Below are 19873 nucleotides of genomic sequence, written 5' to 3' on the forward strand. Positions count from 1 at the left end.
CTTTGAGCAATTGCTTACCAGAACTGATCCCTTTCTGGAGACCATGAACTTGCATTGAATTGTGAAGTGCACTCACTACTAGACACTCAAATAATGATCATGATTATTTACACAAAGATGAAACAAATAGATTGAGCCTTACTTATCTGGAAGCTCTTTTGTCACTATCTACTTGTGTCAGTTTCAGTTCAAGTTAAGCTTATGATTGTGCAAGGAAATCAGAGACTGAACCAAGTTATACCTCAGCAGGATACTTAATGACTTAACCAAGATGTAGAATTCCATGCAAGTCTATACCCCCTTAGCAACCACTGCCCTGGAGGCTGTTGATGAAGATGCAGACATTGAAATATTAGTATAAAACACATTTTGCCATAAAGCATGTGTCCATGTTCAAAGGAAAAAATAAGCACTATTGTGATGAACTGAAAGTTCTTACTATTTATTGAACTTCTTGTTAGTTGCTTGTTACATGAAAAGATCTCCAAGCTATTTAAAACATGTGCAATTCACAAACCATACATAAAACAACATACACACCCCAGTAGAGAGCATTGGCAGCCCCTAACAGGGAAAATAATGTCATAGTCCATCCAAAGCATGTACAGGGGGAAATTAGTTTTGGCCTGGCATTCAAAAGTTGACAGTGAAGGTGCCAGGCAGATGTCATTGGGAAGAGAATTCCATAAATGGAGAGCCAAAACTGAAAAGGCCTTCTCCCTATAATCAATTATGCTTTCTTTTAGAAGCAAAATTTACAGGGTCTCCCACCTTGGAGAACAAAACACTGGGATCTGCTTTATTAGAACTTCCAAATCAGGAAACAGAACGTTGTTCAAGACCTATACTTGCCTCTGGCCATGAAGATGGTTTTATTTATCTCTGGACTATAACGGTAGGTCCTTTTGCATAACTGGATTGTGGTAGAAAACAATGGGTTCAAGCATCCTTGTATTGTGCTATCAGCCAAAGGATGTACAATCCAAAAAGATTATTCTTCTACATCTCCTGTCCTCTTTCTCTGTTTTTGTAGGAAACACATAAAATTATATTACTATTTATGCTTCATCAACAAAGGAAAGGATTAAAAAATATGTAGAACAAAAAAATCATTGTTTAGAATTCATTCTGATCCAGCTGTTCTTCCAACAGTAGCCTCTTGAAAGCTACAAAATGGGGCATTTGGGGGGCAGGGGTTCCGCACCAACAACTTTGGATCTGCCCAACAGATTCCTCAAAGGGATCAAGCCTCAGGCCCCTCAGCTGTGCTAGCAACCCCCCACCCACCCCTGTGAGCATAAGCAGCAGGGTTTAGGTTGCGGTAGTCAAATCTCACTGCCTGCTGATCCCTAGCCAGGAGTAAGGATTGCGGTGTTAGCCAGGGTGCTAGTAGACTGGTGTGACTCCAAACCCCCAATGTCAGAAAACGCTGCTTTGTTAAAAGAAAGTCCGATTGTGTTTTTGTTTGTGAAGGGAGATCTACTGAGAGAAATTTTGCCTTTCACAAAACATCCTCCAATTCCTTTGACAGCACTGTGCACTGGTGTATCTTCTAAAACACTTTTTGCCGCTAATAAAGGTAAGCAACCATTTATCAGTTAAGGCTGTCATAACAGTCTGTAAGCATTTTTTTTTTAAAAAAAAAAGATGGGTGCAGACAAGAACTGAACCCTTTCCAAAGCCTAGCCATCGGTCAAATTACTAAAACCATGTCAAACTTTTGAAGATATGACTCCGATTAACTAAAGAATATCTGTAAGCATTCAATAGTAAGAACATGCAAGTGTGAAACAAAATTAAAAAGAAATCCTGCGTATGTCTCCTCAGAAAGGGAGGAAAGAGAAGGGAATAAAGGACTGTAGTCTTAATTACGTTGGTTTAAACATGCATATAAACACTAAGCAAATAATACTTTACTTTGAGGAATCCCTGAGAAATCAGTGCTCAGCAACAGGGAAGCAGCCAAGTGCTAAATCTTTTTCTTCTTCTTTTTTTAAAAAAAATTATTAGTTTTTCAGATATATAAAAAGTTATCGGCTACTGTATATTGTCAAATGAACAGTTATTCTTATCCTGGTACAAAATAAATGGTAAATCATGTAACAATTTTTTTAAACAAACAACACAGAACAAATCACATCTTGAAAAATTAGGACTGTAAACTGGACACATAATCCAGATTCAGTAATCATAATTTAAATCAAAACCAGAATATTAAAACTCTACCATATCAAGGGAAATTGACCACAACATTAATTTACAATATGTTTAACGTATTAACCAAATCTTCTCATAAACAAAAGGGGGTTCTTGACAGTGGTCCTCCTTACCTGCAAATAAGATAAAATTGAACCAAACTGTTACAAACTATCATTGATCTTTCTGAGTCTGAACAATCTGATTGTAAGGTGCCAGCCTCAAGAAGGCTCTATCTGAACCTGTAAAATCCTATTATTAATTTAAAGACTAATCCAGATCCCATCTTGGTCATTATTTACGGATGTCATAAGCCATGAAATTATCTCTGAATTGCTCCTGATCCATAGGTGTAAATATTATTTTTGATGGGGCATTTCTCTTGCAGAGGGGCATGTTATAAAATGGCATATTGGCTCCTTCTTAGAAGATCCACAGGATACCAACAAGGTGAGGCAGCTGGAAAATAAGTGCTTACTTTTAATTCACTTATTATATGAAAAATAGATATCCCCTTACCAATGCCATTTTGCCCATTTTCTTTCCTAGCTTGCGCTGCAAATCAGAACTTTCATGTTAAAAAGATCGGCTAAATAAAATGTAAAGAACAGTGAAGGTCTAGTATAATCCTAAAAACATGAGGCTTTGTGTTTGACCCAGGGTTTATGGTTGGACCAGGGCTTACTGTATTCTAGAAAATTTATAAAATCTGGCACATGTTTGTGATTTGACAAGTAATCCAAATGGTCAGCCCACCTCACCCTCCCAAAAATCCATTCTATAATCACTTTAACCATATTCGTTACCACACCTCACTAATTATCTGAATGAAGGGTGTTGTTAGGGGTAGCCCAGAGGGCCTGAACCGTGAATCTCTCTTGGCCGGTCTTCCCTTCCCTTCCCTCTCACCTTTTAAAAACTTTTAAAAAAATACTTGCTTGTCTTTAGGGCAGCTATGACTGGTGCCACCCACCATTCCCAGAGGCATTTTATACAAAAATTATCCTATGCAAGTTTGTGTCATGGGCCTGTGCCCTGGGTCCTGTACTCCAGGAGGGCCCTCCAGCCAATAGGCCCAAGTTGGCCCCACAAGGATAGTTCCGTGACATCTTCTGATGGGCACAAGGATGCAGTTATATCCTGTGTTTGTTGTGTATATCTGTTTCCCAGCCGACAACCGTGGCACTGTCCATGCAAACCTGCATGGAATCCCTTGCTAAAACAATGAAAGAGCAATTCTGAAGCAAGAAAGGGTTTGCATCAGAATTTCCGGCGGAAACAGGAAGGTTTTCCTACCACCGTATTAGGAGGGGATCCCTAGAAACTGCTGCTAAAATGAGGAAAGAAACCATTGCCTTCTAGCAATTTGGCCCGCAAGGCCGATCCTGATAAGGATCTGGCCCATGGAGCCAATGAGGTTCCTAGCAACCCTCCTGGTCTGAAAATGGAGCAGCTTTTTTCTGTAGCTGTGCCTGAGGCCTGATGTCCATCTTTGATGGAGACACAAACAGGCCTGTTTCCTGCCAGACATGATGTACTTCCATGCTGGAGGACTGAACCAGTATTTATTTAAAGCATTCATTTTCCACCCTTCAATTCAAAATGTTCAGAACCGTATGCAGTCTGCACTGGTAGCAAGGTTCCCTGATCATCTAGGTGGTTTTACCGTTTTTAAAGTTGGTGGGTTTTGTATTTTTTTCTCATTTTATCTTGTACAACAGTTTGAATCCTTCCAGCTGTGAACCTGTTTCTAAATATGTAAAAGTAAAATAAAGAGTTGGTTAGCTGTGTTGGGATGACTTACCTACACCTGTTCACATCAGCTGCATGAGTGTTAGAGCTTCTCAATGCCCACCAAAGCTGTCTCACATATTGCTACCCTCTCTTATTGTGCAGCATATAAAGCAACAAATTTGCTGGAGAGCTCATTCCGCCAAAATAGTCAGCTTGTTCTATGAAGAAGAAAAATGCCTTGTGGTGACTGCTGCTAGTGATAGTTCTGTCAGGTTAGTTACAATTAGTGGTAAGCATTTGAATTTGGCCTATGCCAGAGTTGCTTTGTCCACTTGATGGGCCATTTAAAAGCACATAGCTTTCCTCAGTGAATCCTAGGAAGTGTAATCTGTTAAGGGTGCTGGGAAGTGTAGCTGTGAGGGGTAAATTACAGTTCCCAGGATTGTCTGAGAAAAGCCATGGTTTCCAAAGTGGTATAAATGTGCATTAAATAAAAGTTGTGAATGTGACCACGCTGGCAAATAATACCACAGCATGGCCTGGGATACTGTATGGAAAACTGCAGAGAGAGCCAGTTCCAGCATTGAGGGTGTTATGTACTGAAGTTCTCACCCTGGGCCAGCAGGGGGAATACTGTAGATAGTTTTCACTCAGGTCCACATATGCAAATAAGGAATTGAAAGTAATGTTCAGTGATTGGATAGCTGTTACTGTTACTGTTGCTTTGTAGTTGAGCTCTATATAAGCAGGTTGGCTGAACCCTTGAGCCCAGTTCTGTTCTGGGCCTGTGAATAAACAAGAGCTGTTTGAAGAATCACTGTGTCATCTGATATGTTCACCCACAACTTAACAGAGGTGTCACTCAGCAAATGCCGTCCATTTGTCCTTTCTCCTACTGGGCCTCTCTAGAACTTTTGCTGGGCTCTTGGAGTTTTCTCTTGGTTATGGCTGTCATTTTGGATTTCTTGGTACAGAAAGTATTGATCTGATGTGTAGATATCTTTCCCATTCTAATTAATTCAAGAGTGTTCTGGAAGCTTCTCTGTGTGAAAGAAACATGGTATTTGGGTTATTCCTTCAGAGAAGCTGAGTACAGCTGCCTTAAACTGGTTCTGTTATCTCTTCTGTCAAGGTCATGCTGACTATAATAACAGGCCAGAAGGAGCCTGGGTTTCACTGTCTTTTTCTATCTCTTTCCTTCTGGTGTGGTATTCTGTATATAGTGATAAGGTTTAGTCTTATTATAAGTTATTGTAAGTTTAAGTTAAGTCTGCTAGATTTCTTATGAACAGTACCAAACCTGAATGTATTGGATTTGTGACCATTATGCTCATTTGCCTTCAGTAGCAGTAAAGCTCTGCTGGGTGAAATATAATTGCCTCTGGTCTATTTTTTGGGAATCCTGCAACGTGCTTAAGTTTTTACTCGGCTAACTATACGTTGGAGTTCTGCTCTGGATCAATATTGAGTAGAATTCCATTTCAATGGCAGCCATGTTTTTCCTCAAAAGTTGAGTTGACTTCCAGGGTACAGTATAGAAAAATCATGGTCATTTGCCCCCCCCCCCCAAAAAAAAAAACATGGCCACTGCTAAAAGCCAGTGAGAGTTGTTTGGGGGGAATTTTTTGATAGAGGGCCCAGGGCAAACATCTACCATGGGCCCTGTTGGAGCACTGTGATCCCAGCAACTGCCAAAGATATTATTGTGCCTGACTGCAGCTTCTGCTCCTGGTGGACATGCTGAATAACTATGTTTCTGTGGACTGCCACAGGCTAACCACTACAGACAAAGAGGTTTTGAGCACTGGTTCTTAATATATTATGTTGTGAGCATTCCTATTCTTTTCAAGTGGAAATCTGTTTCGTTTTTGGTTAGTATTTGGTTAGTAGTCTGTTTAGAAATCGATATTGTTTAAACATTTCTTTATTGGCCTTCTTCCCCACACAGGCTCTGGCATGCACCCGATGGACACTACATTGGTTACTTTGGCCAGCGCAGGTTGTTCGAACTTTTGGAATCCGCAGATATCATTTTGCCCTGTGACGTGAATGAAATCCCCTTCAGCATAAGAGACAACAGCAAATATATGGATAAAAAACAGAAGTTTGAATATCCTCTGGTCCTTGACAGAGAGAAGTAAGATTGGCCACATATTAGATTGCATGAGGAGAAACATTTGCAGTTTCTATAGGAACTTGTGTATAAGGCAAGGATGGGAAATGTGTGGCCCTCCAGCAGCTGTTGGACTCCAACTCCCATCAGCCTCAGCCATCTTGGCCATTGGTCAGGAATGATGAAAACAACATCTGGAGAGTAACAGGTTCCCCATCTCTGCTATATAGAATTACTACAGAATACACTGAACTGAGGCTAAACAATGTGGGTTGTGGCCACAAGTATGGACCCAAATATCCTTTCCACCCACCTACCATCTCACTGTCACAAAACTTTTGTCAGTCACCACAATATCCCCCCCCCCCCCCCCGAAGCTCAGCAATGCCTGTGAAACTTTGCAGATGCCACATCTGATCTGAAGGACAGTGTCCCTGAAACCGTTCCACAAATCAGCAAGGGGCTGACTTTCTTCATTTTCTCTCCACCCTGTTCTGATGCGAGACAAAGATAATTATTCACATTAATAAATGAAGTTGTGACTTTTTAAGCAGCTGTTTTTTAAAAATATATATATATAGCTGCCAGTTACCTTTATGCCCACATAAAGATTTCCAAAAAAGGGACGCGGGTGGCGCTGTGGGTTAAACCACAGAGCCTAGGACTTGCCGATCAGAAGGATGGCGATTCGAATCCCCACGATGGGGTGAGCTCCCGTTGCTCAGTCCCTGCTCCTGCCAACCTAGCAGTTCGAAAGCACGTTGAAGTGCAAGTAGATAAATAGGTACTGCTCCGGCGGGAAGGTAAACGGTGTTTCCGTGCGCTGCTCTGGTTCACCAGAAGTGGCTCAGTCATGCTGGCCACATGACCTGGAAGCTATACGCCGGCTCCCTCGGCCAATAAAGCGAGATGAGCGTTGCAACCCCAGACTCAGTCACAACTGGACCTAATGGTCAGGGGTCCATTTACCTTTACCTTTACCTTTAAAGATTTCCACAGCTTGCTCATGAAATAAAATTAATATTTCAAATAAGTTGTGAGTGCACATTTAAGGTTTCAGAGAGGTATAAATAATCGCCCTTTTGGGTTGGAACCTGTGAAAGCTGTCCTTTGTAATGCACATTGCGATGAATGGTAGTCTATAAATAATAAATGAAAACAATACAATTCAGCAACATGGTGTTAGGTTAGCACTTTCACTACGCGCATTTAGGGCCCATACTCCTAAGACAGGAGTCAGTAGTTACTTCATCCGCAAGGTGAAATCCCCATGTCCCACCTGCTTTTGTACTGCATTTGATAGAAGTACTTACTACCAGTTCAAATGCAGATATCCCTCCTAAGCACACCCACCCACAACTATTAGGCAGCTGCAAACTTCTTTTATTGTTTAAAGCACTGCTTGTATGTTTATGCCATTAAATGTTGGTTTGTGCCGCCCTTTTTTTTAAGGTAACTTTTTAAAATGGAACAACTGCCCTGCAGGGTAGGGGTGGAGTAATTCATGATATCACAGGCACCTGCCAATCAGCTGTCAGTTTCTGCAAACTAACATGACTTGCTTCCCCTCTTCTCAGTTCCAAAGAGAAAATTGTGCATCTGGGGGGAAAATAGGACGAGTGGACTTCTAAAATGACCCCACCATTCACATTATATATGTGGATCATTTACATTCTTTTGAATTTACCTTTGTAGAAAAGATGTATTTGTTAGTTATGGGGCCATCCATCTGCAGAGCATTCCTATGTATAATTACACAGAAGCAAGTCCCTCCGTGGTCAGTGAGTCTTACTGCGCTTCCGGTTGCAGCCTGAAAAGGGCAAAGCTGTAGTGCTTTAAATTTTCTAAATTTTATTGCAATTATTTTTTTATTGCAAGTTATACTTTATATTTATCTTGCATGATTATGACATTAAGTTTATTTTGTTTTGTAACTACAACATCTTTCCCTCTCTTCTTTTCTAGATGGAAGACTCTGACCAGAAGCTCCTTGTCATTGAAAAAGCCTGGCCCTTTTGAAGTTGATCAAGATTTCAAGTTTTTCAAAGCCCTGGCTTCTCCTATGGTACTAAGAGTCAATTGTCATGTCAGAACTCCCTAAAACTGCCATTACATAGAATCATAGAATCGTAGAATTGGAAGGGACCCAAGGGTCATCTAGTCCAACCCCCTGCAATGCAGGAATCTCAGCTAAAGCATCTATCACAGGTGGCCATCCATATCTTTAGTTGCCAGGTGAAAACGTTTCTCCTTAACCAGGCCTTTGGCTGGTTAACATTTTATGTCCCTTTAAATGTGTTTTGGGGGAGGGGTATTGGTTTCTGCTTGTTGTTTTTATTATGTACTTTGCTTTCTCATTTTTGCTCTGTGATCTTCAAAGGAAGGGTCCTCCATCTGTAGAGACAATGTTCATTCATGAAGCCACTCATAGAAGTGGACCATGCTAGATCAAGTTGCATGTGTAAATCATGATTAACTGAATTTTGGAGGGGGGGTCCATCCTAAATATAATGGGTGCTTCCAGTTTGTTGCTACTTTATGGTGCAAGCCATTCATAGAAATCACATGACTCCCCCCACAAATAATCATAGGAACCATAGTTCAATCCCCCTGGAGCTGTACTTTCCAGTACCCTTAACAAGCCACAGTTCCAGCTGTTTTAAGGCATTTGCCTGAACATGTGAAGACTGCATCAATGCATGGGGGTGGGGGTACATTGTCACCAATTCTTCCACTGTCACCAAACAATGCAGGCTCCTCTTCAGACCCTTGCCTGTTAGCATGAAGGTCAGAAGAAGGTTTCAAAAAAGCACATTCTGAGCCCTGATTTGACAATTTTAACAGTAGTACCAGATTTTATTTGATTTTTCATTTGCAGATACATGTTTCTGTTCAGGTATTAGCCACAATGTTACATCACTGAATGTACTAAATCCTATACAATTAGATGTGGTGGGGCTTTTTATTTATTTCATTATTAGTATTTGTTTTTGAGTTTTGCTGGAAATGAAAATATGATGGTATTGTTTGTGTCTTCTAGATTAACAAACACCCCCTGGAAAGTTTCAAATCTGGCAGCAAAGATACTGGTGTTGTATTTGGGTCTATACCTATATACAGGGTGAGTTCAAAGTAATTTGCTTAAATAAATGTTTCGCAATGGAAGAAACATTAAAATTAAGCAATGTCTCAGATTGTGAATTGCTACCATTTGCTTCTCATTTAAGTATCTTCTTTTTACTTTATACTGAGCTTGAAATATTCCTTTTCCGCTCTGAGTTTTGTTTCCTTCCTATAAAATATCAACTGTCCTGTAAGATACATTTTGGCTCACCTATTATAGCGAGTAATATTTGACTTTTACTAAGGCCTTGAGCATCACATATGGGCTATATGCATTCAGCACGTTGTCATAATGCTGGGGCTGTCTGTAGACGAGATACTGAGCCACAGTTATATCACAATCCTATGCCTACTTACCCAGAAGCAGGTCCTGCTGAGTTCAGTGGGAATTGCTGCCAGAAAAACGAGCATGTGATCACAGACTTAGACTGCAATCCTATACGCACTTAACTGGAAGTAAGTTCCATTCAACTCAGTATGTGCTAGTTCCATTAAACTCAACTGAGATGGAGCTTACTTCTGACACACAGGATTGTACTATATACCATATATTTTGACCTGGCTGTGCACATTGCTCCTCAGCTCAGTTTTTCCCCATCCTAGTGCCCTCCAGATGTTTTGGACTACAACTTTCATCAACCAGCATAGCCATTCTGGCAAGCGTTCTGCTGTAGTCTAAAACAGCTGGAGGACATCAGGTTGGGGAAGGCTGCCTTGAACTTTCTTTATCTAAGGAGAACCTTAATACATGCTGTCACCTTCCCTCACATTCTTGTTTCCTCCCGCTATCCTCAGAAGACTTGATTCTGCAAACACAACGAAGCTCTGTTTGTTGTTATTATGTGAATGAGGAAATCCTGGGTTCAGGCTCCCAACTCTTCCTTGAACTAAATGGCCTTAGGGAAGCCACCATCTCCCCCATACCACAATATAGGCATTAGGTAAGGTCTAGAGGTGCCCTTCTGCTAATGGAAGGGGCTGTAGTCCAGCAGAGGCTCCTGCTCATGGAAGGGAGAGGATAGGCAATTTCCACTGGTTCTCCTTGCAACTCCCTGCACACATTGCCCTGCTGTTCTAGAGGGTTCTCATCTCACAGAGCAGATTTTCAGTGGACAGGGAAATCAGAGAAATTTGCCTCTACCTCCTTATGTAAGTGGGAGAGGAATGCTGGAATCAACCCTGTTAAATTTTATTGTAATAATTACTGAGCTATTTTATGTGAAGTACTTTGAACATTAACAAGTCCTGTATAAGTGCTATTGTTATGATCATTGTTGTCAGATTCATTCACCTCTATTCCAGTTCTGCCACTGCTCAATATCTGTCTTTCCTTCACTCAAGTTTTTTGCCTTCCCATCTTAGTGATACTGTGACTCTTCCCGCTCTCATAGAATCTTGGAAAAGGCACTCAACTGGCATTGTCCTAAGAGATGTTTAGGACTGATGTGTGATATGATATACTAGGCATAGGCAAACTCGGCTCTCCAGATGTTTTTGGACTACAACTCCCATGATCCCTAGCTAACAGGACCAGTGGTCAGGGATGATGGGAATTGTAGTCCCAAAACATCTGGAGGGTTGAGTTTGCCTATGCCTGTGATATACACTGGATGTGAATAGGCAATGAGAGAAGTTTTTAGGAAAAAACAAACAAACACGAACATGGCATTGGCTAGACTTTGCCAATATGGTGCCTTCCTGATGTTTAGGCCTTTCTTCCAGCATCTCTGGCCTTTCATGGTAACATGAAACATGAAATTTATTACGGTCAGAGACCAGCTTGAACCTTTCATGGTACATGTGCTGGGTAAGATGAAAACTGCTATTGTGTGCTGGGGCCTAGCATGACAGAGGTTTGTCCCAGTTGGCTCCAAGATGCTCTAGACACTTTATGGGCATTAAAGCTGAGCCTTAAATTCATTTTTCTGTTACACTGGAGACTTCTGTACCAGTATACAGATTGCAAGGCAGTCAAGAAACATATGAATCTTCTCTAGGCTTTTTAGGGCAACTGTCAGTCTTCCATTACCTGTTATTAGTTTAAAAGAATTTTGTGACATGCTTTCTGACAGAGAAGCAATAAAACCTGAAAAACATTCACTTCCATTTTTTTCCAACTCTGCAGTTACAAATCAGGAATATCACTGTTACAAAGTCACAGGGTGTTAAAGACGAGTAAAAATAGAAATATAACACATTTCAGTAGTTCTGTTTGGGGGAAGTACATTATTCCTAAAGCTGTGTCTTGTTGACTAAGCAGCCATAAAATGTTGTTCTTGCCTTTAAAATAATGTTCATATATTTGAGTGGTGAGAAGCTCCAGGGGCACAGCACTTACCCAGGGTTGGTTCTTTTTAGATGTTTTTTGGAGGTTTAATTGTGTTTTGTTGTACTTGGGTTTATTTACAAATACGCATTTTGATCATAAATGGGGACACACATTTAGCCAAAGTTTAGCCAACATATAGCCAAAGTTCACTACTCCTACAACGGATCTCCACAGAAACAGCCAACACCCTATGAAGCCCAAAACTCTCTTCACACACCAACACCTGAATTGCCTCTTCCTTAGCTGGGAAGGCAGAAGAACTGCTCTCTTCTCTGATCAAGTTTCCTATTCGAAACATTCCCGAAATCTTCCTGCATGGAAAACCAATTTTCTAAATATTGAGTTCCCATGACAATAGACTGCCTGTAGTTTACCTAACAAAAGGATGGACTTGGCTGAATTGGCTAACAGGTTTGACGAACTTTAAGCAACTTTTCTGATCTGCTCCTCTCCAATATTACAGTGTTGGCTTCAAATACTGCAAAGCAGATTCAGAAGTCGAGAATTTTAATATGACATTTTGTTAAGGATTGGAAATTTGGCAGCCTGCTGAATAAAAGACTGGCACAAAATCAGGTATGGACCTGATCCTGACACCCTTTACATCTTTTCCACTCCTTCCCATACATACACTATCCCATGTCTGAGACTTTCCGGTTGCTGATAGCAAACCCACAAATGGTGCTGCACTCATGGGACAGCTGCTTGGAAATCTCCAATTGCATCACGTCTGTTTTGTTTAATAGGAAAACACCCTAACAAAATGCGCACCAAGCTACAGAAAACCCACTTTCTCCATTTCAGCTCTTAGTCAATTGGGATTTATGCATTAAGGCCACAGTCCTATCTATACCTGCTTAACTGAGAAAAAGTGCAACTGAACTTGAGAGTAGGATTGCACTGTGAAAAAGACACATCTGAAAATACGTTATATAGAGCTAAAAACAAATAACAAAAGTAATTGCGGAATGTGACTCTCTCGCTTTTCACTGGGGTACAAAATGAAAGTCAACAAGGAAATATTAGACTTTTTTTAACATACAGGAAAGGAAAATTAAGTTCACACATATACTATGGGAGATAACTGGCATGAGCAAGCCACCTTTTTAGAGAAAGATTTAGAGAGAATAATATATCAGCAATTGAAAATGAGCCAAAATGCAAGCCAAAATCACTTTCCACCTCTACAGAAGTAATAGAAATTCTCCTTCATTCAGCGCAGCTAGGTGTTTTTGCTACCACAAGCTACTCTTCATGTAGAAGACAGATTCTATCATGGCAGGCTAAAGGCAACAGGTGTATCTTGCTTATAGAAAAGACATTGCAATCCAAAGCACTCTTAAAAACTGAAGTGCCAGTTTTTTTCCTTTATAAATCTCAAAGCAGTTCACAATGTGCATTAAAGTAATTAAAGTAATTAAGATCAGCAAGTGACAACAATTAAAACATATAGGTAGTTGCATCACATAATTTGAGTAACGACAGCAGCCAGTCAAGAAATGCCATGGGGAGCTCATTCCACAAAATGGGCACAACAATGCATATTAGAATTGCTTATAGGGATAGAGAAGGATTTACCTGATTTGATCCAGCCAAATCCTGATTATCTGGATCGGATCACTAGTCTACTTTAGTCCATTTTAGAATCTGCAGTCCTGGGGGCTGAGAACAATAAAGTGCCTTCAAGTTCTTGTCACTCTCAGCGGGGACTTGCTCTGTTCTACTCAAACAAACCAAACAATCATATGCTAGTAGCTGGATTATTTCTGGAATTTTTTATAGGTGTGGGGTGGTGGATTTAAAATGGACAAAGGCACCACTGGAGCTCTCAGACTGCCTTGTAGATGCATTAATTCCATGCTGACTTAAAAGAATTTCCCTTTTAAAAATCAAATGGAAACAAGACAGGTGTAGTTCTGTCCCTTTGTAGAAGTGGAACAGACAGGACCGCAATGGGTCTCTCCATCCCTAATTACTTCTGAGCAAAAAGGCGCAGGATGGATCTCAAATAAGGAGGGTGTTGTTTGCTGACAGCGAATACTAACAGCAAAACAAGGCAGGGAGACAGAGGGGGGAAAACAGCTGTACATGTTGCCCACTAATGACAGCACAAGAATGAATGGTTTTAAAATGAAGGGAGGCAAATACAGAGAACATGCACCACTTGCAGCATCCATGTTCTGGAATAAACATGCATTTTATATGGTGGCAATGGAACTTACAGTTCATGGGTGAATTCTTTAGAGTGTAAAATTGATATGGGCTTTGAAGAAGAAACAGTACCTCAGCGGAAGCAGCTGTCTTGAGGGGGCTGTTGGATCTTCTTCCTTGGAGGTTTTTCAAGAAGAGGCCAGACGGGCACAAGCTATATTGTCTTGGGGGGAAAAGTTGAAGAAGGTAATCAGCTGGGATTCTTCAAACCATATAGATGTGACCAAAAGAATGACACTGTTCCAAAAGCAAAAGCCAGAAGAACAAGTTTGTTGTTTTTTTTGGAAATTATAACCTGACACCATATTGGTAAGATTTTTAGGTCACTACGTGCTGGGTTGCCAAAAGGCTATTTTGTAAGCAGGAAAATGTTGGTGGTGGAGTGGTTTCACTTCAGGCTATCTGTACACCACAAATGGCAAAAATTGGCATGAGAGGACAGGTATATTGGTATAAAAGGCTTTGTAGTCTAGAAGCGTCTGTAGATTTATTTCACAAAGTTCATTATGGCCCCTTAAATAAACGAACACCAACGTGCCTACATAGGCAAGCAATGTTATCATTCTTATGAGTCCTATCTTGTTGGCACTACTCAGAAAGTAACTTTGAAAAATAACAGATAAAAAACCCGTCAGTTTAACTCTCACCTCAGCACCCACAGCATTTATTTCCCATTCTCAAAAACAGCCAAAGAGCCTTGAAGCACTCTAAATAACTAACTTATTGTGGCATAAGCTTTCATGGACTTTATCAGAAGCATGAAGATAAATCTCAGTGGTCAGTCATATGAAGAAGAAATTTATAAGTTGAATGGCTATGAGATGACTAAATTAAAGTCAATGAGACCTTCAATAAATGTTATAAGCACACCTTTAACCTTTCACGGTACCAAGTTGGTGATAATTACTGAGGTTATAGTATTAACAACTGTAGTGGGCAGGGAACCATTCACAGATATGTTGGTATTGACCATCTAATTAACTTGTGAATTATTTATCTCCATTTCACCCACTGCAAGCTGAAACTGCTTGATGAATTTTTGCGTTGTATTCTTCCATTAAAAGTATTCCACAATGGCCACCATAAGGTCAATTACAGAATGTCCCAGGAGTTGGGGATATTTTCTCACTGGTTTATGGACAATCCCATTCATGATGTCAGATTTGTGGCCATTTATGCTTTTGCATAGAGACTTGTCATGTGTGTCCTATTTAGAATGCAGAAGAGCATTGTTGGCATAAATCACACCTACCTCAGCTATGTATGTGTTAATTACATTTCCCTGGCAAATAACTTCTATCTCAGCCTCAGTTTACCTTCTGAAAAAGAAATTATAATATTGACCTACTGCAAGGGGATTGCTGTGAGGCTGGACATGATAAATGTAAAAAACTTGTACATCAAAAGTGTTTTATATAAATAACAGCAAGAAGCTGACTAAGGGATTTTTCCTTAGTGCAGATTTCACAAATGTTGCACCTGTCCACATAATTCTTGATTTTTTTCTAAATTACTTGTAAAAGGTTGCAACTCCTCCGAAGATTAAACCTATTCATACAAAGGATCAGGAAGACTCTGTTGACAGTATTGGCATGAGAAGCAGAATTATTTCCCATTCAGTAAGTGTACTGTTTCTTCGTGTAGCATGCATGTTATGTCTAAGAATGTGGCGCGTGGAGGGAGTTTCTGGATTTTAAATTTCAGGCAATACAACCGAATCTGCTTAAATTCAAATAATTCACCTTCTGAACTGACACATCTGTTTGGCTACTTCTTGGTCAATTGGCTGTGGGTAGTTTGTTTGCAAAAATTAAATTAAGATTGGGACAAATAATAAAGTGCAAAAAGCAAAACAGTAAACTGTTATAACATGGTTATAGCGTTCTTTTTTCATCACAGTGTACCTTCAAAGTCTACAAGCCAGGATGGGGGAGAAATCCAATTCACTTTGCATTTATAGGCAAACCTCCCTAATTCGCCCTTTCCAAAACAATATGTTGAAATTTGCCCTTCTCTGAATTTTGAAAGGCAGTTTTCTAGCCAAGTGATATGTACAAAAATGCATATATATTTGTGAAAATAACATACAGAAAATAGTTATAGTGGGGAAAATTTGCTTTGCAAAGATGTATGTGTTAGGGGAAATTGCATACAAATATATGTATTTTGGGTGAAATTTGCCCTAAAATGCTGGTTTACAACGATTTGGGGGGGAGGGTCACAATGATGTGGAAATGTGGAGATCCGAACTTAAGAGTGAAAAAATTACAAAATGGAAAGAAACTGAAATGGACAGATCAGCCCATCCCTCCCTCCAAGTAAATATCCCCCACCCCCGAAATGCTGGCAAAGAAGTACAGGGGAGTGTATTGCCAGTAGTGTAAGAGTGTAACAGATGGGAGTGTAAGAAAGCAGACATATTCTAATGTTGCTCTTCTCATCTGCCAAATCAGAAGTTGTCTGACAGGGCCCCATTAGCAGTAGGGTGGAGCAGAGAAGAGACCACCCCTTCTTTCCTGCAAGGCAAGCTGAAACCATAAAGCAAGGAAGACTGACTCTTGTGCCTTTAAGTAGTACTAGTTTTTCAGCATTAGCTGTAGGGAAACTACTTACCGTTGCTGAACCTTTCTACCTGTTTAGAACCCCACAAACCTCTATGTTTAGAACACCACAAACCTCTTGACTACTATGTGCTTGTAGTCAAGCTGCTCCCACTTGCCCTATAGTTCCCGTCAGTCAACCTCCTTAAGCTAAATCCTAGCCACCTTCCTTTAAAAACTCATGTGTCTTTTGCAAGATCTGGACCAAAAGCAAGCAAAGCAATTTAACAAGAGGGCTGCACAAGAATCACGGAAGGTGGGAAGAGAGATTGGGTCTTCTGATTGTAATAGAATCATGTGTGCTGGTACCGCCTTTGATATTCAGGATCTTGTGCAAAGATTGGTATAATGCTCACATACTATTTGGGTTACTTTGCCTTAAAATGGGCATAAGTAAGCATTTGTTCTGCTCTTTCTCTTACAGCCATCGCGTGTCGTCGCTGCAAAAGCTGCAAAAGCTGCAAAAACCCTTCAGGCCCCTCCTTTCTAACCTCCTCTAATGCCAATCCAAGTATGAAAATCATGAAACAGGAAGATGTGTTGCAATGAACATCAATGAAAATAAAATCGTGATAACACAAAAGATCTCTGGATTTTTGTATCTGAAACACTAGGCATGCGCAAGCCGCCAGACATCATTTTCATCAGTTTCTTTTCCCGTTGTTAATACCATTGTTGTACTCCAACAGAGGAATTTTAAAGTGAGACTCCAGCACACTATATCTGAACTAGAACTAATAACTAAATTTAATTCTGTTTATTTGGGCTTAGATGGAAACCGTGGCTTCCTGTTCCACCTCAGGTGTTGATTTACTGAGCAGTGCTAAAATGATTGTGTTTTCACTAGTTACTGCTGTTGGGAATAATTTCTGTGTTTGTTGGTGTTAATTTAGACTTGAGTTGAATTGTTACAGACTGTGCTTTTTGCATGTCTTTGCCATTTTTACCCCAATGTTTGCAGTTTTTCCTGTCCTCTGTACACTCATACCTGCCAGTTGAAGATACTGTGCCTCTGATGAACTGTACTCTGGTCCGTGAAAACTTATATGCCATAATAAAGTTACTAGTCTTTAAAGATGCTATCAGGCTCTCTGTTGGTTTTGCTGCAAAAGGCTAAGATTACCCTTCTGGATCATGTTGAAAACTTCCTGCCGATTGGGACGCAGGTGGCGCTGTGGTCTAAACCACTGAGCCTAGGGCTTGCCGATCAGAAGGTTGGCGGTTCGAATCCCCGTGACAGGGTGAGCTCCCGTTCGGTCCCAGCTCCTGCCAACCTAGCAGTTCAAAAGCATGTCAAAGTGCAAGTAGATAAATAGGTACCGCTCTGGCGGGAAGGTAAATGGCGTTTCCATGTGTTGCTCTGGTTTTGCCAGAAGCTGCTTAGTCATGCTGGCCACATGACCCGGAAAAACTGTCTGCGGACTGTTAAGTTGTGGGCGAACATAGCAGACGACACAGCGATTTCTCCAGAGCAGCTCTTTATTTGTAAGCTGGACAGAACTGAACAGCAAACAGCTCAGCCGGCCTGCTTTTATAGGCAGCCGGCTGTCAACATTGTAGCAACAACAATCCAGGGTTTCCCGCCTAAAATAACTGACGTGGACCTGAGTGAAAACTATCTACAGTATCCCCCTGCTGGCCCAGGGTGAGAACTTCAGTACATAACACGGACAAACATCGGCTGCCTCGGCCAGTAAAGCGAGATGAGCACCACAACCCCAGAGTCGTTCGCGACTGGACTTAACTGTCAGGGGTCTTTTACCTTTACCTAATCCTGCCGATGAGGCACTGGCAGGGGAGGGAAGTCACATTCTCAAACTAGCTTATATGCAAGTACAGTACACACTTTATATTATGAGTGCAATAAGATTTGTCTGGCATATAGAATAGCCAAGTAAGCCAGTCTTCCTGGCACTGAGAGAGAACCCAACATATAGAAATATTTCTGAGAAAATGAGCCTGTGTTATATCCCTTCCAAATACATGAAACAAATGGGGACTCAGGGGAAATCTTTAACTTCTCATGCAAACTAGCTGTGACAAGGTAGATAAACCAGTTTCCTTCCTTGAAATAAGAAGAGGGATGCAAGTCCACTCACATTACTGGGCCTCTGTGTTGTACCACGCTCCCTGGGAGCAACCCAGAGGAACAATCTGCCCATGATGCAATCCTTCAAGATGGGCACCTACCGTATTTTTTGCACCATAACACTCACTTTTTTCCTCCTAAAAAGTAAAGGGAAATGTCTGTGCGTGTTATGGAGGGAATGCCTACGGGTGACATGCCTACAGATTTTCCTCCTCTAAAAACTACGTGCGTGTTATGGTCGGGTGCGTGTTATAGAGCGAAAAATACGGTACTTGCTAATGACACTGGAACATGGGTTGGGGCTCTTGTCTTCTGTCCCAGACCCTGCTCCAAGTGAGTCCTGCTATAGATGGGTCACCCTCTACTCTTGCTTCCCCCCCAACTTGGTTCAGATGTTTCGAACTGCAACGTCCAACAGGCCCAGCCATTATGGTCAGTAGGCAGGGGTGATGGGAATTGTAGTCCAAATTATATGGAGGTTGGGAAAAGCTGCCCTGCCCAGTCTAATGATGGACTTCTTGCTACTTATCACTGTAAATGCTTTACAAAATGTAACGTTTTATCAGTCATCAATATTTTAATATTACTGATCCATGTTTAAGGGATTCTTCTTGTCTTAATATTATCCTAATGCGTAATTTCTTAAGAAACATCTGTCGATTGATTTACATAGGTATCTATGCCTCCCATTTCAAGGCAAAAAAACTGTTCACAGAGTGGCTATAAAGTAAGCAGGGCTAAAAATTCTGTGACCCAACCATCTACAAGTCACCTACAGTAGCTGTGAAACTTCAATGTAACGCTGTTGTTTTAAGTGTGAACAGACTGTTTTAAATGCTTTTCGGAATGCGCTTCTGGTACTAGCTGATAAACCTGTGTGTAGGAATCTCATGTCAAAATGCTTTATGCAACACCTCGGAATTTTGTTGAGTGCTGGTTATGATGTGTTAGCCCACACATTTAAAGTGCACACCCTTATTCTGTGTGTGAACTGGCTCTCAGATGAATGTATGGAGTCCTCAGCACCACTTAAGCATCCATTAAAGGTCTCCAAGGTATCTTCTGACCTTGCTTGACACGACCGGTGTGATACTTTGTGATTACATTTTAGATTTCATCTTCCTATGGAGAGAGAAAAACAGAACCTAATGGGACTTACATGCTTCTTAAGGTCATTTTTATAAAAGTTAACTTCTAATGGAGAGTGTGTTGTTACGTGCATTAATCCCATAATACTTTTCTACACACAGAAGAATCTTGGCTGTGTTTTGTAACCTTGAAAATGCCAACTTTTGTTCCTTCCTCATGTCTTGTTTTTATGATACTGTTCCACTGTTTTTATGTTTGTGTTTTTTGTAGACTGCTTAAGAGATTTTAGAGGTTTAGAAGTTCATTTATTTCATAAAATTTGTAAAGCACTTGATTGTTTTTTTAAAAAAAACTTGAAGCGGTTTTCAAAAAGAAAAAACAAGAAAAGC

At 40.6% G+C, this 19873-nt stretch overlaps 1 protein-coding gene across 1 annotated transcript in view; it reads left to right on the forward strand.

The window, feature by feature from the left end:
* Positions 1-16889, forward strand: part of WDR64 (WD repeat domain 64) — a 69131-nt gene extending 52242 nt beyond the window's left edge. Inside the window, exons 20-28 of the mRNA XM_083604239.1 lie at positions 747-895; positions 1474-1579; positions 2585-2646; positions 4093-4202; positions 5879-6067; positions 8009-8108; positions 9084-9164; positions 15230-15325; positions 16731-16889. Coding sequence (XP_083460365.1) covers positions 747-895; positions 1474-1579; positions 2585-2646; positions 4093-4202; positions 5879-6067; positions 8009-8108; positions 9084-9164; positions 15230-15325; positions 16731-16796 — 959 coding nt within the window. The 3' untranslated portion in view covers positions 16797-16889. The remainder of the gene's footprint in view (positions 1-746; positions 896-1473; positions 1580-2584; positions 2647-4092; positions 4203-5878; positions 6068-8008; positions 8109-9083; positions 9165-15229; positions 15326-16730) is intronic.
* The last annotated feature ends 2984 nt before the right edge of the window (positions 16890-19873 follow it).

The sequence above is a fragment of the Podarcis filfolensis genome (assembly GCF_964270895.1).
Source record: "Podarcis filfolensis genome assembly, chromosome: 3".
Taxonomy (NCBI): Eukaryota; Metazoa; Chordata; class Lepidosauria; order Squamata; family Lacertidae; genus Podarcis; species Podarcis filfolensis.